The 17,034-nt window shown below is 44.3% G+C and overlaps 1 protein-coding gene across 7 annotated transcripts in view; it reads left to right on the top strand.

Annotated features, from left to right (window-relative positions):
- Fto (FTO, alpha-ketoglutarate dependent dioxygenase) overlaps window positions 1–17,034 on the top strand; it is a 408,263-nt gene that overhangs the window by 108,086 nt on the left and 283,143 nt on the right. For all 7 annotated transcript variants that reach the window (XM_039097565.2, XM_039097564.2, XM_039097566.2 and 4 more), the window contains one exon: window positions 10,154–10,297. In XM_039097565.2, coding sequence (XP_038953493.1) covers window positions 10,154–10,297 — 144 coding nt within the window. The remainder of the gene's footprint in view (window positions 1–10,153; window positions 10,298–17,034) is intronic.

Below are 17,034 nucleotides of genomic sequence, written 5' to 3'. Positions count from 1 at the left end.
TTCCCCATTTCTTTTTCATTCATAAAGAGCTAAGAAAGAACCCCCTCAGGACTTCGAAAACAGCACCTAATAGATGTTTTCTAATAATAATAGTAGGCTAAATTATTGCAGTCACATAATTTAAAGTTCTCAAATGTTCCTGTAAGACATTTGCTAAAGAGAGCTATAGTATGTGCTCCTTGCCTGGATGTCTCCACTCGGGGTTGAGGGAAGGGCAGTCATTCTGTTATGTCCTTCTAGCATGTTTGGGGATGCCGTAACATGCTCTGTTTTGTGTGATCGGCTGTAGTCATGATTTGGAAGCCGAGGGTTCTCCTTGTTCTCTCTTCTGCCCCTCTGCCTGCACACACACTCTCCTCAGTTTCCTGCTCCTGTTTTGAGATCGGCTATCATTTGGTTAAACGGGTCCCCAGCCTCCGCGGTAAGCATCTCTGTGAAAATGCTGTTCAGCACATTGAATATGCTCAGGTTACTTTTTAAACATTCAGCATTTCTGACGGATCTTGCCTTTTCTGTTTGCACAGTTGTCTCTGTACTTAAGACCAGTTAAATTTCACATCCACTGTCTGCCACCTGTCTAAGTCTCTCTTCAACACTGTCAGATCAGCTCTTCTGTCGGGTTCATATTTTTGGAGAGACGGTCTTCCAGAAACATCTGATCTGCTCTGGTTGGGACTGGCCATCTTCTGCACCTGATGGCACTGTCCCCTGTAACCTCTGCAGCACAGTGCAGACAGTTACTTTGTCTTTGTTCCTCTCATCCTCACCTATACCCTCTTAACATGTTTTCTGGCCTTGGTGAACATGTTCTCCAAATACCCTAGAGAAGAAGTTCTTAGGATGTAATCACATTTTTAAAATATTACATGTGTTTCTTTACTGTGTGTGTCGGTGCGCCTCCATGTGTGTCTCTGTGGTGTGTGCACATGTGGAATGCTGTATGCATGCATGTGTGCATGTGGCATGCTGTATACGTGGAGGTCAGAGCACGTCTTGTAGGGTGAGTTCTCTCCTACACCATATGATCCTGAGGTTAAACTAAGGTTGTCAGGCTTCGTGACAAGCACCTGTACTCACTGAACCCTCTCCTGACCCAGGATGTAAATTTTTTATTGTAATGGGCTTCAATTATTTTCATTCTACTTTGAATTGAGTATTTATTTTGGGTATAGAAATAAAATACATGCTCTGGGAGGTGATGGTACTCATCTTTAATAACCCCAGCACTCAGGAGGCAGAGGCAGGTGGATCTCTGTGAGTTGGAGGCCAGCCTGGTCTGCAGAGTGAGCTCCAGGCTACACAGAGAAGCCTAGTCTCAAAAAAATCAAAACAAAACACAACACAACACTTTGCATCCCAGTCACGCTCGTTTTCTCTAGTGCTTCCTAATCTGTAAAGTCTGCATGAGTTTTCTGCAGTTTGGAAAATAAATTGGCAAGCTCCTTCAAGTCATAACCTGTGCCTTGGTCTTTCTTTGAGAGTGTGCTTATACATGGCCTAAGTGCTTAGTGTAAAAGTGGTACTAAGACCAGGAACCCCACAGCACCAAACCTGTGATCAGTTCTTCTTCAGTCCCTGGCGTCTCTGAGCTCATGGTGTGTAAGCAGCTGCCCCTGGCCCTTGTAGATGTCCTTTCAGAAGGCTAAGTGTGTCTTTGTGCCTCAGTAGATCTTTGTCTGCATTTTGGATGGACAAATTGTGCTGTGGTTTTGTCCAGCCAATCTGGTTCTGGTCTTCTGTGTTACTTCCAACATAAGGGTTCCTGGAAGCGCCCCCCTCTTTGTTGTACCTGCTAAGGTTGTCGAGTGCCCTGCAGTCTCTGCTGCTAACAGTTGTGCTTGGAGACTGCATTATGTTGGGGATGTCTCTCCTTTCTGATCTTGCTTCCTGTTTTATTCAGGTAATGTAATTTTGAAGCCAAAGAAGCTAAAAGCAGTTTTTCTCTAGTTTTCCCCTATCACCCCCACCTCAAGTGAATGTAATGTAATGTAATGAGGATTTCCTATGTGTGTGAATATTTTTATCTTAAAAGCTACCCCTCCTCCCCCGCCACCTCAATGCTTAATTTGGAAGCTGACAGAACTAGGTATCATGCTGAAGGGCTTTAGGTTTCTCTGTAGGTTTCAGTGTTTTGCCTGAAATCCCAGAAAACTTACAATTAATGTTACAATTTCTCTCTGTCAAGGGACCTCATTTGATTTGTCTCAAGTCATGGAGGACTTCTTATCTTTTGTGGCCTGGGATTGATTAGTTTTCTTCCTCGCTCAAACTTTTTGAAATCTTATTTCCTCAACCCATTCATTCTTCGCTCAGTGGTTGTGGAAGGAGTCAAGGAAGGCTATTCTGAGTTGTAAAATTGTGGCTTGGAGGAATGCCCCCAGCTATCCTTCCTCTCATAGACTATGGTCCCTTTGTGATCTTCCTGCAGGCTCTGGCACTCCTTTGGGAAGTTGTCTGGAGAAATGAACACCAAGTTTGCACAGAGAGGCATCTCAATGGTGGCACACACAGTGCTTAGCGTACATAAGGCCCTGGGTTCAGTTCCAGATATTTCCCCTCCCTCCAAAACATCCCTGACTTGAAGTAGAAGGTACTTCTAGTTACGAGTCCAAGGCAGTTGTCAAAGTAGCTACACAGATAGACGCATTGCAGTCTTTGCTGCTGACTGGGGACTAGGAACTAAGAGCTAAGGAACGAGCCTAGTGTTCAGTTCCTAATGATGGCTATAGACTTGTGTATAAGGGGGAATATAGGCATATGATATTAATTATGTATTACTATGTAATTTTTGTGTCCTGTTTGAGTAGTACTTTAATCTGCACCATCATACTGATGATTCTGGCTTTGTTTCTTGTATAGCAGGAGAGTTGCCTATAGCTTTAAAATGTACACAAAGTATCTGGCTTCATTTCCCAATAAATGGAGTCATTTTTCCTCCAAAACTACTTTGGGTGGGAAAACAAAACAAAAGACAAGCCAAAGTGGGGGAGTTTGGGGGTGTTTGGATATTTGAACCTTGACCTTCAAATTTCTATTTCTCTGTATTCTGTTAAATCCTTTTACTTCTTAGTCTTTTTTTTTTTCTTGGTTCTTTTTTTCGGAGCTGGGGACCGAACCCAGGGCCTTGCGCTTCCTAGGCAAGCGCTCTACCACTGAGCTAAATCCCCAACCCCTATAAAGCCCTAGTCTTTTTTTTTTTTTCTTTAATCCTTTTACTTATTAAGAGGTGATTCATGGGAGCTTGGCATGTGCCAATCAAACAGAGGCACATAAAATCCTTCCTAGAGGACTGAGGCTGAAGGACAGGTCAGAGCCACGCCTCTTCTTATTTCAAATAGTGCCAGGCAGTTGCTGTAGATAATTACTAGCTGATTTCCCCTGGAAAGTGAGCAACACCATACATGAGCAATAAAAAATATATCACACCTACGGCTTTCTTTCCCGTGCAGCCTAAGAGGGAAAGAACCCTCCGCCACGCACCATCTCAGCAAGCTCGTTTCAAAGATGCAGGGTCTGTGTTATGGGGGACACTGGGACGCACCGTATGTTATGGGGGGACACTGGGACACACTGTGTGTTATGGGGGGGGGACACTGGGACGCACTCTGTGTTATGGGGGACACTGGGACGCACTGTATGTTATGGGGGGACACTGGGACACACTGTGTTATGGGGGGACACTGGGACGTACTCTGTGTTATGGGGGACACTGGGACGCACTCTGTGTTATGGGGGGACACTGGGACGCACTCTGTGTTATGGGGGGACACTGGGATGCACTGTATGTTATGGGGGGACACTGGGAAGCACTGAGTACTGTTGCTGTCTCTGATTGTGGTTCAGGGCCTGACTGGTGCCAGATCAAGAGGAGCGCAAGGATGAAAAGCAGAGGCAGGGAAGGCAAGCAGCCTGCTATGTTGGCCTGCTGGACGCGAATGCTGAACTCATCAGCACACAGCTGTACACGAGCACAGCACACACATCTGTACACGAGCACAGCACACACATCTGTACACGAGTGCAGCATGTACAGCTCTACATGAGCACACTCTTGGCTGGTTGCCATGTTTGTTAGTATTAAGGGCACCTGGACCACGCATGTTGCAACATTGGGATAGCAAAGATGTAGGATGTGCTTTCTCACCTCAGTGTTCTCTTGCTAAAGAGCTGGAGATCAACTGCTAGAGCTTTAATTACTCTACTAGGTTGAATGCTGTTAGCCATGTTCTACTGTCAGGTGGTACTCATGTGATGTCATCATGATTTGTTCAGGTTCAGTTTGGTCAGTATTTACCATTGACATCTCTGCCACATCACCAGTGCCAGGAGTCCATAGAAGAGGTCAGCAGGTATTTTTTATAAGTAGTCAAATCTTAAGTATTGTGGGGGCTGGAGGGGTTTGGTCTCAGTGTCCCCTGGCCACCTCGATATGGTTTGAAAGCAGCCATGGGTGTGGGAATGACTATGAGTCAGTTCTAGTTAAATGAGTTAGGAAGCTCTCCATAGGCCTGATATGCAGGCAGGGTCAAATTGTGTCCTAGCTGGAAACATACCTTACAGACTTTGGGGTCCAGAAAAAGGTACCCCGAATGGGTGACGTGAAATCTCTGCAGGGGCTCTGGCTAGCAGAAACCACATGCCTTTTATGGAGGTTGGCTAGGTCTTGCCTATAACCATGTCAGCGATGCATAATCTCTGGTGATTAGAGAAGAGTTGAGTTTTGGATTCGGTCAGAGTAGCAGACTCAAAGTTTTTTTCATCTTCGTTATTTTTCTGCCTCTCTGACCGTAGACCTTCAGATTCAGATTTAGAGAATAAAGAAAGTCAGATGTGGCCTTAAAGGCCATTCGCTAGCATTCTTCCTTACTGAGACCACGAGCTTGGCTTTTGATCTGTTCTCTTTCCACAATGTGAATCAGTAGTCCTAAAGGAGGTTCCTTTCTTTCGACCTCTCTCTGCTTCATTCTGTCTCTCTCCTCCTTTCTCTGCTTAGAACTCTTATCTATGGTTGCTGTAGAGGAATCTTCAGAAGGTAGGGACTGTTTGGGCATTCACTGGCTGCCTTCTGGGCACTTTGGGAGTGTTAGGGGTGTGGACGTGATTGAACTAATACTGTGCGCTCTTCTGTCTGTCTTCCTGGTGTCCAACTTCACATCGTTTTGTCGTAGTCCCTCCAGTATCCCTGCCAGTCCAGTCAATATTCCTTTTAGTTCATTTTCTCTAGGAATTCTGTTTTCCCGTTATAGTCCTCTGAAGCATCTCTAAACCTCTTCAGTGTTTGTTACTTCAGTGGTGATGTTATACTTTATTTTTAAATTTAGTTTAAAAACGTGTTATTTATATGCATGTCTGTTACCTGCATGAGTTTCTGTGTATCATATATGTTGCCTGCAGTAGCCTGTTCCAGATCCCCTGGAAGTGTAGTAATAGGCAGTTGTGAGCCACTGTGGGTGCTGGACACCAAACCTGGGTCTTCTAAACTTTCTCTCCAACTGTTTAAAAACAAACAGATGTTTGAGGGTTTTTCCTTTCAAATTAACATTTAATTTCTCACCACCTAGCACAGGACTGGGTTGTGGGAACTGAATGTGGCTCAGTGCAGGTGTCCACCCATGGCTCTGTCTCCAGTCACCAGAGGTCTGAAGACAGAGTGCAGACCCGTGGGTTAAAGCGTGATGGCATTTACCTTTGAGATGCTGTCTTGCTAATTACCAGTGCTGACCACTAATGGCCTCAGTAGAAGGAACCCTCCACCCAGGCTGGGTTCAGTACTTCAGTGAGAGATGCTCCAAGTGCCTGGCACAATTCTATGGATATAGCAAATGCTCAATTAATATCTCCTAAGTGAACTGGAAGTGTTTTTATGTAGGGTCATCCCAAAAGACAAGGAAGGTGAGAGCACACCTTCTGCTCCTTTACGTGTCTCTTCCACTTCAGATCCAGAAACATGAATTGTCACTATTTTACTAGAAATACAGAGCCACTGCATCTTTATACAAATTCTAGCCACCTTGGCTTTTTTTTTCTTTTGTTGTTGTTGTTTTTCCTTTTAAAAATCTATGAGGTATATTTTTAAATATAAACAATACCATGTTACTACTGAGCCATGTGATAGGGTATTGTCTAGGCATATTGTACTTTCTCCCAGCAGCAGCCTGCTAAAGGACATTGAGGTATTTCTGGTTTTCCAGCTTTCAAGTTGATACTATAGCAAACGGTACTACAGGCTACAGTATTACAGGCTACAGTGTTACAGGTTACAGTGCTACAGGCTACAGTGCTACAGGTTACAATGCTACAGGCTACAGTGCTACAGGCTATAGTATTACAGGTTACAGTGCTACAGGTTACAATGCTACAGGCTACAGTGCTACAGGTTACAGTGCTATAGGCTACAGTATTACAGGCTACAGTGCTACAGGCTATAGTATTACAGGTTACAGTGCTACAGGTTACAATGCTACAGGCTACAGTGCTACAGGTTACAGTGCTATAGGCTACAGTATTACAGGCTACAGTGCTACAGGCAACAGTGCTACAGGTTACAATGCTACAGGCTACAGGCTACAGTATTACAGGTTACAGTGTTACAGGTTACAGTGCTACAGGTTACAGTGCTACAGGTTACAGTGCTACAGGCTACAGTGCTACAGGTTACAGTGCTACAGGCTACAGTGCTACAAACTTCAGTACTACAGGTTACAGTGCTACAGACTTCAGTACTACAGGTTACAGTACCACAGACTTCAGTACCACAGACTTCAGTGCCACAGACTTCAGTGCCACAGGTTACAGTGCTACAGGCTACAGTGCTACAGGTTACAGTGCTACAGGCTACAGTGCTACAGGCTACAGTGCTACAGGCTACAGTACTACAGGCTACAGTATTACAGGCTACAGTACTACAGGTTACAGTATTACAGGCTACAGTATTACAGGCTACAGTGCTACAGGTTACAGTGCTACAGGCTACAGTGCTACAGGCTACAGTGCTACAGGCTACAGTGCTACAGGCTACAGTGCCTGCCCAATGGTCACTGTCACTCTGCAGGTAGGGACTGTAGTACATGTGCCTAACAGTAGAATTCTTACAAGGACCAAAAGCTTCTGCATCACAGCTCTAATGTATGTTTCCAGACTCCTCCACAGAGGGTACAGGTTAGTGAGGTTGCCACACTTTTAAAGTGAAGGCATAAACAATATCTTCTGATTTGATGGGTGGTAAAACAGTTCTTCTAAGTTTAATGTTGCATTCTTGTGTGCAGTAGATTGAAAATCTTTTCACCATTGTCTCTCTGAACTTGTGTGTGTGTTTGGGGGATCCTGGCTTCCTTCTTTTTTTATGTTCTGCCTCTGTAACATTGCCCATTGATCTAACTGTTAAGGTGTAAGGTCTGTTGGTGTATTAAGACAAATGTCTCTTGGCTGTCTTTGTTCGTTCACACTTCTCTTTATGCTACTGCAAAAGAGATTACTTCTCTCCTCTTCTGTAGTTTGACTTCCTGGAGTCTCTGGTGAGTTATGGTTTGAAACTATTAAACTGAAGGTTAGAAACAAACAATTAGTATGTTTTACATTGCGTGTCTCCTGGGTAGCACCGTGTCCCGCCCTGGAAGAGTCCCTTTCACTCAGCATAGGTGACTTGCACTTATCAGATCTGCTGTGGCTATAGTGCAGTGCTGTGCTGTTCAGCTAAACTGGATTATTCCTGACAGTAGTCCCATGTCTCAATCATTGGTGCTGGTGGTTTGTAGATGCCAAAGAGGAACCGTGAAATATTCACATTCAGTGAAATGCTGCAGTCCAGTAAATGTTTTGGGATACTGATAGATAGCCATAGAAACAGAGAATATATTCAGATACCTTCCTTACATCCCCAGGCAGAGTTTCTCTGGGTAGCCCTGGCTAACCTGGACCTCCCTCTGTAGACCAGGTTGGCCTCAAGCTCACAGAGGTCTACCTGCCTCTGCCTCCTGAGTGCTGGATTAAAGTGTGTCACCACCTCCTGCAGCTTTTATTAGCCCATCTTACTGCAATTGCTGTATTTTGTTATTATTAATCTCTTGCTGTGACCAATTTATAAAATAAACTTCATGGGTATGCATATGCGTGAGCGTACTTTCTAGGCTTCGTATTTGCACTGGGATCCCTGAAAAGAAGGGGTACTACTTAACAGTGCTGCTCACCTAGAATGTTAATTTTTTCATCTTCATTTTGATCTCTTCGTCTTGATTTATAGGTGAATTAAGGGAGAAGTGATGTTTTCACTATGTTTCATTGTATTGTGTGTATGCAAGCACACGAGTGTGTGTGCGCGTGTGCACACGCGTTCTCACACACACAAGGAGGTGAGAGTCCAACCTTGCGTTCTCCTTAGGACGATTGCTCACCTCCTTTGAGGTGGGGTCTCTCATTGGGCCAGAGCTTACTTACCAGTTAGACTAGACTGCTTAGTCGTGGAGCTACTTCCCCTACACTGGGATGACAAGCATGTTCACATTAAAGATGCCCATACTGGGCGTTTTTATGTGAGTTCTGGGGGACTGACCCAGTTGTGTGCTTGTAAAACAGGAGCTTTGTCAGCTAAGCCTACGCTTCAAGTTTAAGGACGCTCTAATTTGATGCCATGGTGTTGGTGGTTCCTGCTAGACTAAGGATAGATGTTTGCACTGCTAAGCTTCGGAATCACTTGTTTTCTATTTCGGCAAAGAGACACCATGACCAGGACAACTTATAAAAGAAAGCATTTAATTTCCAGAGCGTGAGTCCATGACCATCATGGCGGGGAGAAGGGTAGCAGATTGGCTGGTAGAGCACTGGAGTAGTAGCTGAGAGCTTATATCTTCTCCACATTGGGGTGGGGGGGATGGCGGGGAGACCAACTCAGTGACAGTCCTAGGACTAGGAAGTTCATGCTTCCTAATCCTTCCCAAACAGTTCCCCCACCTGAGGATTGAGCATTTAGATAGATGGGCCCCTGGGAACCACTCTTTCAAACCACCACAGCACCCTTCTCCAATTCTTAGATTTGGTCACAGTTCTAATATTGGCTTTGAGGCTGAGACAGGTCTGTGTTATATAATGTTGAGAAGTAGCTTCTAGTCCTTCCATGAAAGGGTAATATACTTATCATTTAGTTTTTGTGTCACTAGAATGATATCTCTCTCCTCCTCTTCTTCCCCTCTCTTCCCCTTCCTCCTCCTCCTCCCCTTCTTCTTCCTTTTCTTCCTCCTCCTCCTCTTCCTCTTCCTCTTCCTCTTCTTCCTCCTCTTCCTCCTCCTCCCCTTCTTCTTCCTCCTCCTCCCCTTCCCCTTCCTCTTCCTCTTCTTCCTCCTCTCCCTCCTCCTCCTCTTCCTCTTCCTCTTCTTCCTCCTCTCCCTCCTCCTCCTCCTCTTCCTCTTCCTCTTCCTCTTCTTTCTTCTCTTCTTCCTCCACCTCCAAATATGATGAATTTTAAATGTTAAGCTTTGGGTGTTAGCTACTTTGTAGAGTTACTCTTATATTCCTAAAATAAGTTTTACCAGGTTATAAATGTTCTTTTAATTTGATGTTGGACCTAGAATCTATGTTCTTATTTGTTAGACATTGAACATTGTTTTTTAGATGTGAGATTAGTTTATGCACACACGTGCATTCTTTTTGTGTTTTGATCTGTGTTATTTTAATAGAATGAATCTGTGAATGTCTTTGTCTATGCTCTTAAGCAGTATGGAGTGCCCACTAAAATGGCCTGTTCAAGTACATTGAGTCGGGAATTCTTTGAGACTCTGTGCATCTGTGTTCCCCTGAGAGAGGATGCTTTCATGGTTTTCTTTCCACCTTCTATGGTTTCTTTGGCTTTCACTTTTCTCTGCATTATTGTGGTAATTAATATCTTCTTGAAATTACCTAAATTTAGTTTTTCTAATGTCTTTTTGCTTGGTACTGAACAAAATAATCTTTTATCTATTTTTTTCTCACTATTTGAGTTATTGTTAAGACAAATCTATGCTAAGAAAATTCTAAAGTGTCTTTTTGAAAACTATGACACAAAAGGATGTACTTTCGTAACATCCATATTTTATTGAGATACCAGTAATTTCTGAGGTGAAGCTGGACTCTCAGGAATGTGGGTAGAGAGTGTCTTTGCTGATCACTTCCCCTCTCTCAACAGGCTCCGAGGATGAAAGCGATGACGAGTCCAGCTTCGAAGGCAGAGATCCCGATACGTGGCATGTTGGTTTTAAGATCTCATGGGACATCGAGACGCCAGGCTTGACAATTCCTCTTCACCAGGGAGACTGCTATTTCATGCTGGGTAATGTCAGGGGACTCAGGGTGGGCGCCATTTCACTTGTCAGCTTAGGTCGTGGGGCACGTGTGAGGTTTTGAAATACACTTTTGAATATTTTGTATTTATAATGTTTTTTCCCCATGAACATGTAACTCATTAATCTTTTTTTTTTCATTTATTTATTTTATGTATGTGTGTAGATTTTAGGCTCGGTTCTTCCTCCCAGCCCCATGCTCCCAGAAATAAGACTTAGATTTAAAGTATATTTGCAAATACCTTGCTTGACCATACTAGCTAGCTATGCTCTTCTCTGACTAGAATCATAACTTAAGTAACCCATTTACTTTAATCTACATTCTGCCACGTGGCTGGTTACCTGTGCTCTGGTCAGTCTCCTTACGTCTTTGCAGGTGGACTTTCCTGTGCCAGGCTCTATCTGACCCCCCAGTGCCCCACCTTCTATTTCCTGCCTTAGCAATGGGCCATAGGCTTTTTAGTTGACATGCGTGTTTTGTTTGCATGTATGTCTGCACCACATGCGTGTCTCATACCCATGGAGGCCAGAAGACAGGGCTGGATCCCCTGGAACTGGAGTTACAAACAGTTGTGACACTCATGTGGAGCTGAGCTCAGGTCCTCTGCAGCAGCAACCAGGCAGTTTCCTTTCATGATCAGCTGGAGTGGCCACAGAATCGTTCTCTCTGCTCATATTTGAACGCTTTGGAATGTAGTGTTTATGGGTTCACAACAAAAGACACTGTGGGGTTCGAGGTGCTTTGATTTTGGCTGCTTTGTTTAAGGATTTGGGGTGTCACTTATTCTCAGTTTGTTTTCCACTCCAGAGTGTACAAACATGCTTCTTTTGTCTTCTACTCATGAAGCCCCTAAGGGGTTAGGGAGATGGCAAGCATGAGGACCTGGGCTGGCTCCACAGAGAGAGCGCATGGAGATGAACCAGGCGTGGTGCTGCCCCTGTCATCCCAGTGCTAGGGAGGAGACAGGACATCCCCGGGGCTTGCTGATCAGCCTCTCAGGCCAGTGAAGTCAGCCTCAAACCAGGAAGTAAACAGTGGAGCAAGGGTGCCAAGGTTGACATGCATGTGCACGCACGCACGGACATATGCACACAGGCACAGCGTCTCACGGTTTATCCTCTCCTTGGCCGTGCCTGCTGTGTTCCAGGCTTGTCTCATTCCTTTCTGCTTGCAGAGACTTAAGAGCTGGCGGCTTTTCCCCTAGGAAAAGTCAGGGCCCGAGATCAGTTTTGGTAAGAATTATTTTCCTGTAAAGTTTGGTATCGGTAGAGTTCCTGGTATTGCAGGTACCGACTGAGGTTCTGGGGAGATGTGGGAGAGCAGTGAATCTCCCTCCTTGCCTTCCGGACCTTGGCAGTATGAATGGAACCTTAGCAGCTCCCGTTCACTGCATGTGACTGTCCAGGTCCTTGCTTAATCTCCTGCTGACTCTGTACCTCATGCTCTATTTCTCTCTAAGGCATACTTTTTCCACCACCGAAATAAGCTTAGTTTTGAAGGAGATTTTTTTATCCCTATATACATGGAAAACCAGTATCAACTGGCCCAACTACAGGTGTTTTATAAATATAAATATGGAAAAACTAAAAAACTGTTAAATACTTCTTTGCTTAGAGTCTCAGTCTTGTTCTTTGTGTAAACAAAAGACTAGCAGTTTATATGAATACTATGCAAATCATGTACACAGTGGATTTATGCCAATACAATTTGTAGCAATAAAAAGGCAAGGTAAAAAGAATATCATCATTCCTCCTAATATCAGACATAAACTTTTATCATTTGATGAACATAGTGGATAGTAAAATGAGACAGACAGACACTAATAGCATTAACATTAAGGGAGTGTTAACTGCAGTAGGCCAGTTTGAGGGCTTTCCCTTGGTGTTTACAAGTAGATTGGAAGTAATCACAGGGCTCAGTGCTGTATCCTTCGATGCTTCAGCTCAGCGTCTCGCTTCCACTCGCATCTTGCTTTATCTCATACAAACCTGTTTCACATATGCAACCTCAGGCTCTAAATGGCCTTTGGAGGGAGGTGTCAGAGGTGCAGATCTGTCAGTCCATCCCTGTGTGGTAACACGGGGACCAGAATGCCTGGGCCACAAGCTCCAGCTAGGGCTTTTCACTCCCTAACTGTGGTCCTGTCAGCTGGCTCTCAGGATGCTGAAACCTAGGGAGTGCCATCAGTGTTAAGGTCACCCCTTCCCTTTATCCCCCAGTTGGACTTCAGCATCCAAACTTTTATCCTGAAGTTTCTATTCCTATTGTTGAATACCATTTATCTAAAAGGACCATAACTTAAGTTTTTATGTCTTCCCAAAATCTTGATATTTGGCTTGAATCGGAATAAAGGGCTTCTCTTGGGATACTTTGTTGATGGTGATAATTTGCATCTGTGGAGGTCAGAAGAACCAGAATGGCACCTTTTCAAATAGCTTCCTGTTTACCTGTGTGCAAAACCAAGAATTTGCATTGTAAAAGCTCAGCGTCTCGTGCATTTAATAGAATCTGTGATTTCTTCTGATTAAAAAGCAAAGTGTGGAGGCAGGAAAGATAACTCAGTGGTGAGAATGTGTACTCCTTTTGCAGAGAACAAGATTCCTAGCACCCCTGCTGGGCTGTTTGTGACTGCCTGTACCTCCAGGGCATTTGATACCCTCTTCTGGTCTCTATTGGTACCTGCACTCATATCTATATATCCATACACAGACTCATATCTCTATACCCATACACAGACACACGTGCATAATTAAGAAAAAGCAGCATATGCTCATTCTAGAGGAAAGAAGTTCTGTAGAGTGTAAAAGGAAAGAATGCAAAGACAAGTTTCCTGTGTGATTACTATATTCCTGCCTGGTCTCTTCTCATAATGCATATCTGAAATGCTGGTAATATTAATCACAAACACATTTACTAGGAATTAATGACAAGAGAAGCATTCTGTTAGTTTGCTTGTAATCCTGAGAAGTAAAATTTTGCTGTTGTAAAAGAAGAAGCCTAGTTACCCACCTATGGTTATATAGCCAGCAAGAGTCAGGAGTTAGAACCTAACATTTTAGTCTGCTCAAGTTTCAGCATTTCTACATCTGGGCCTTTCTCTGACCCCAGGTAGTCCCGGGCCCCCTCCCCAGTGGCCCTGCTTTGGGCTTCAGTTCACTCCTTGCTATTAAGCATCATGGCTCTGCAAGGGAAGCCAAGATGACAGTATTCTGATTTGTTTTGCTTTTGTTTTTCAGATTTAAAGGTTTTTTTAATTTAACAACTGATTAGTGTTGAAAGCATTTAATTAGCCACATTGTTAAGACATTGAATTGATTACATTGTCCTTCCGATGTAATTGGAAAGTACATGTTCAAACATTCATTGAGTCTCAGTGCTTTTTTTTTTTCTTTTTTTATGAAGATGCCATACGTAGTATTTAAAATGAAATTTGACTACTGTTGTAAACTAAAATAAACTATTTAAAAACCATATATATGTATGTACACACACACACACACACACACACACACACACACACACACACACACACACGTTGATATGTATCAACTGCTATGTAGCTTTGCCCTTTCACATTAGCTTTTAAAGTCCAAATAAGGAAGCCTGTAGCCGTGCCTGTGCTGCTAACTGAAGGCTGAGCTTCACAGCACTTACAGAAAGGAAACAGTTTAGCTCAATTTATAATAATATATTGGTCTGCAGAGGAAGTTCAGACTGAACCCCACTGTCTCAGGTGAATACTCCAGGGGTGTCTGATGGGGAGTGTGTCGGGTATCTGTAATAAATCTACTGCTGTGGGCGTGAGTGAAAGCCTCTTGGCAATGCCTGAGGACACACTTCATGGGGCTGTCACAGTTTTACTTTTAAATTGGAATCTTTGCCCTAATCTCAGAGTTAGACAAGACCAGATTTGCAAACAGATTTACAATTTTCACTAATTTTCCAACCAGGACTTCAAAACACACTTAGAGGAGGAAAGGAAAAAAAAAAAAAAAAAAAAAAAGCCAACCCACCATCACTCTCTGGTGTTTCTCAGGGTGGGATGATTTACTCTGCCACAGCTGTTTTCCATAGACTGCTTGTAGCCAGGGAGTTAGAGACTTGGCAGTGCTTGGAGACAAACTGGGTTTGCTTTTTGTGGAGCAGATTATACAGTTCAAGGGACAGCAACTAAACTCTGTTCATTAACCAGGAGCTGGGTGTGGAGGCAGGATGCTTGGGGACAAAGGTGAGTAAACATTGAGCAAGCCTCTGCTGGTCCCCTGCCCCCCTTAATGTATCACCACGATGTCTTAGATGTCACTAGTCACGGCTGGTCTCATCTCTTTTATGACTTAAGTCTAACTTTAAAATGTCTGGTGTTTGTATGATGACCAGCTATTTCAAAGTCTTAGTTGTCAAATTCCAGAAGCAAAATCCTTGGCCAAAGCAGAATGAGGCAGTAGAAATCGAGATGCCCGGCTTTGTTAGGTCTCCTCTCCCTCACCACTGTTTAGAGGAGAGGCAAGGCTACAGGGCTTCTCGCCCCCTGCGCAGCTCCCAGGCTCCCCGCACCATCCACAGCCCCACAGTGTCCGCACATCTCTCAGGCTGGGCTCCAGTGTGAACAAGAGCTTCCCTCTGCCCTGTTTCCCACCTTGCTAGGAATTAGGATGGGTGCATGGGCCTGTGCTTTGCAGGCTACGCTTGGTACTGGGACTTACTGCAGACACTGGGACCGGGCCACAGCACTGAAGAACCAGTGAAGCAAGGCAGAGCAAGGACGGAGCTGAATGTAGGCCCTTCTCTGCCTCAGGCCTGGAGTTCTGTAGGCTGCGAAGCTCCCAGCTTCACACGCATATGTCCGTCGCCTCACACAGTAACTTACGAGAGCGGTAAATCTCACCAGTTGGCTCTGGAAGGGGACAGGAGCTAGCATCTGGCCATTGCTGAATAGAGCAGTATTACTTTGTTTAAGGCTGCCTTTACTTATACAGTCTGGTCATTTTTTTTAGATTTATTTCCCCGTGTATGAAATACTTGTGGCTTAGCAGCAGCAAGGCCAGAGCACCGTGAGCATTTGATGTGGTGTAACTTGAAGTGTGGCGCCTGCTCCTGTTTTTCGAGGCAACATGGGCACTCTTGTTGGAGGCTATCGCCCTGTGGGCAGGAATAACAGAGGTCGCTAGGATTTAACTCAGCTTGACTGGGGGCTCCCCCGGGACTTAACTTGGAGACTGTGGTATCTTTGTAAATCCTTCAGGTGTTTCTCGGCCCCGCTTAGATTTAGACATTTTGTTCAAAGCAAAAGGCTTTTGTCATGTGCTTCTGACCCCATTCCCTTCCTCCCCCAGCCTCTAAGTGACCAGCTGAAGTTAAAAAGTACATGTAATTTATGGCTTAATCATAAATTCAAAATAATTGTACTTTATTACCTCTCACAGGCCTCGAGATGTAGGTGCTATGTGCTGCTTTCTGCCGAGGCAGGGGAATAAGGGAAACAGTAATAAATTCTAACTGGAGGCTGCAGCCTGTAAGCCCGAGGAGCTGTCATTGCAGAGGAAAGCACTCGAGCAGCCAAATGAGCACCTGTCACGTGTGTTTTCTGAGGGAGAGAAACATGGCAGGGTGTTCTCAAACGAGCGTGGGCTGGTGGGCTCATCTTCTCAGTAGTGGCAGAGTGTGCAGCCACTGGTGGGTTTTGTGCATGGGTGAGGATGTCTCCTGAACTTTCGCTCTCAGCGTCTGGCCAGAGGCTGTTGTTTTCACACGTGTGCTTTCCTGTTTCATGGTATCCAGTAGAGCTTGGGAGAGAACTATACCTGTGGACAGAAAGCCAAGCATACTCTTTGGTTTTTGAAAGGATTCTCTTCTCTCTGACACTTTTGAGAGTATCCCCGGGCTCATTGGAGTATCTCCTGTGCACGCAATGGTGTCCAGTGAGGAGCGGGCCCTGTGCTGGAGACCTTTATATGCTTGCTGCGTTTGCTCCCCATGACAAGATCATCAGGCAATGGTTATTTTGCTCTGACTCCTAGGCACAGAGGAATATTGATGGGGATCAAATGCTGAGGTATACAGCATTCTCTTCTTAAAAATGTATGTGTGTGAGTGTGTGATATGTGTGTGTGTGTGTGTAGTGTGTGTGTGTGTGCGTGCATATGTGTGTAGGTGTCATGAAATCCGTACTCATGTGACATTTGAATTCAAATCTTCATACTTCTTTAAAGTGTTCTTGTCCACTGAGCTAGCTTTTGAAAGGAAAAAATACTCTAAAAGTAGTTTGTCACACAATATATGGATGTGCTAAAACACATTCAGTTGTAATCTTTAAGTAGGAGAATTAAATGTAGTTTGAATTTGCTCTCAGTAAAGATTTTAAACAGAAGTGAGCTTTAGAGACATGTAGCACTTTGTTTTTGTCCTCAAGGAAACATGCCCAGTGAATTCCGTATTTAGATGCAAAGCAAAGTTCTTTATGGTTTCTCTACAAATTATGTAATCACGGGCCTTGTGCTTCTCTTCCCTGGACTGTTCTGCAGATGACAGTGGCTTAGATTCCCGAGAGGGAGGGCTGTTTCAGCTTTATCTTGCTATAAGCTTTAGCAGAGTAGGTTGGAAATGGAAAGAGCTTAATCCGTTGCTGAGCGCGTGATTGAGTCGGGACCCATGAGAGGGACCCATGAGATTCTTGCCTTCTGATTGTCTTGTCTGTTGTTGTTCTTGTTCTGGGCTTGTTTGGGCAGA

Source organism: Rattus norvegicus, chromosome 19, assembly GCF_036323735.1.
Source record: "Rattus norvegicus strain BN/NHsdMcwi chromosome 19, GRCr8, whole genome shotgun sequence".
NCBI lineage: Eukaryota > Metazoa > Chordata > Mammalia > Rodentia > Muridae > Rattus > Rattus norvegicus.
Note: the sequence above shows the minus strand (reverse complement) of the source record. Positions and strands in the feature narration are given on the sequence as shown.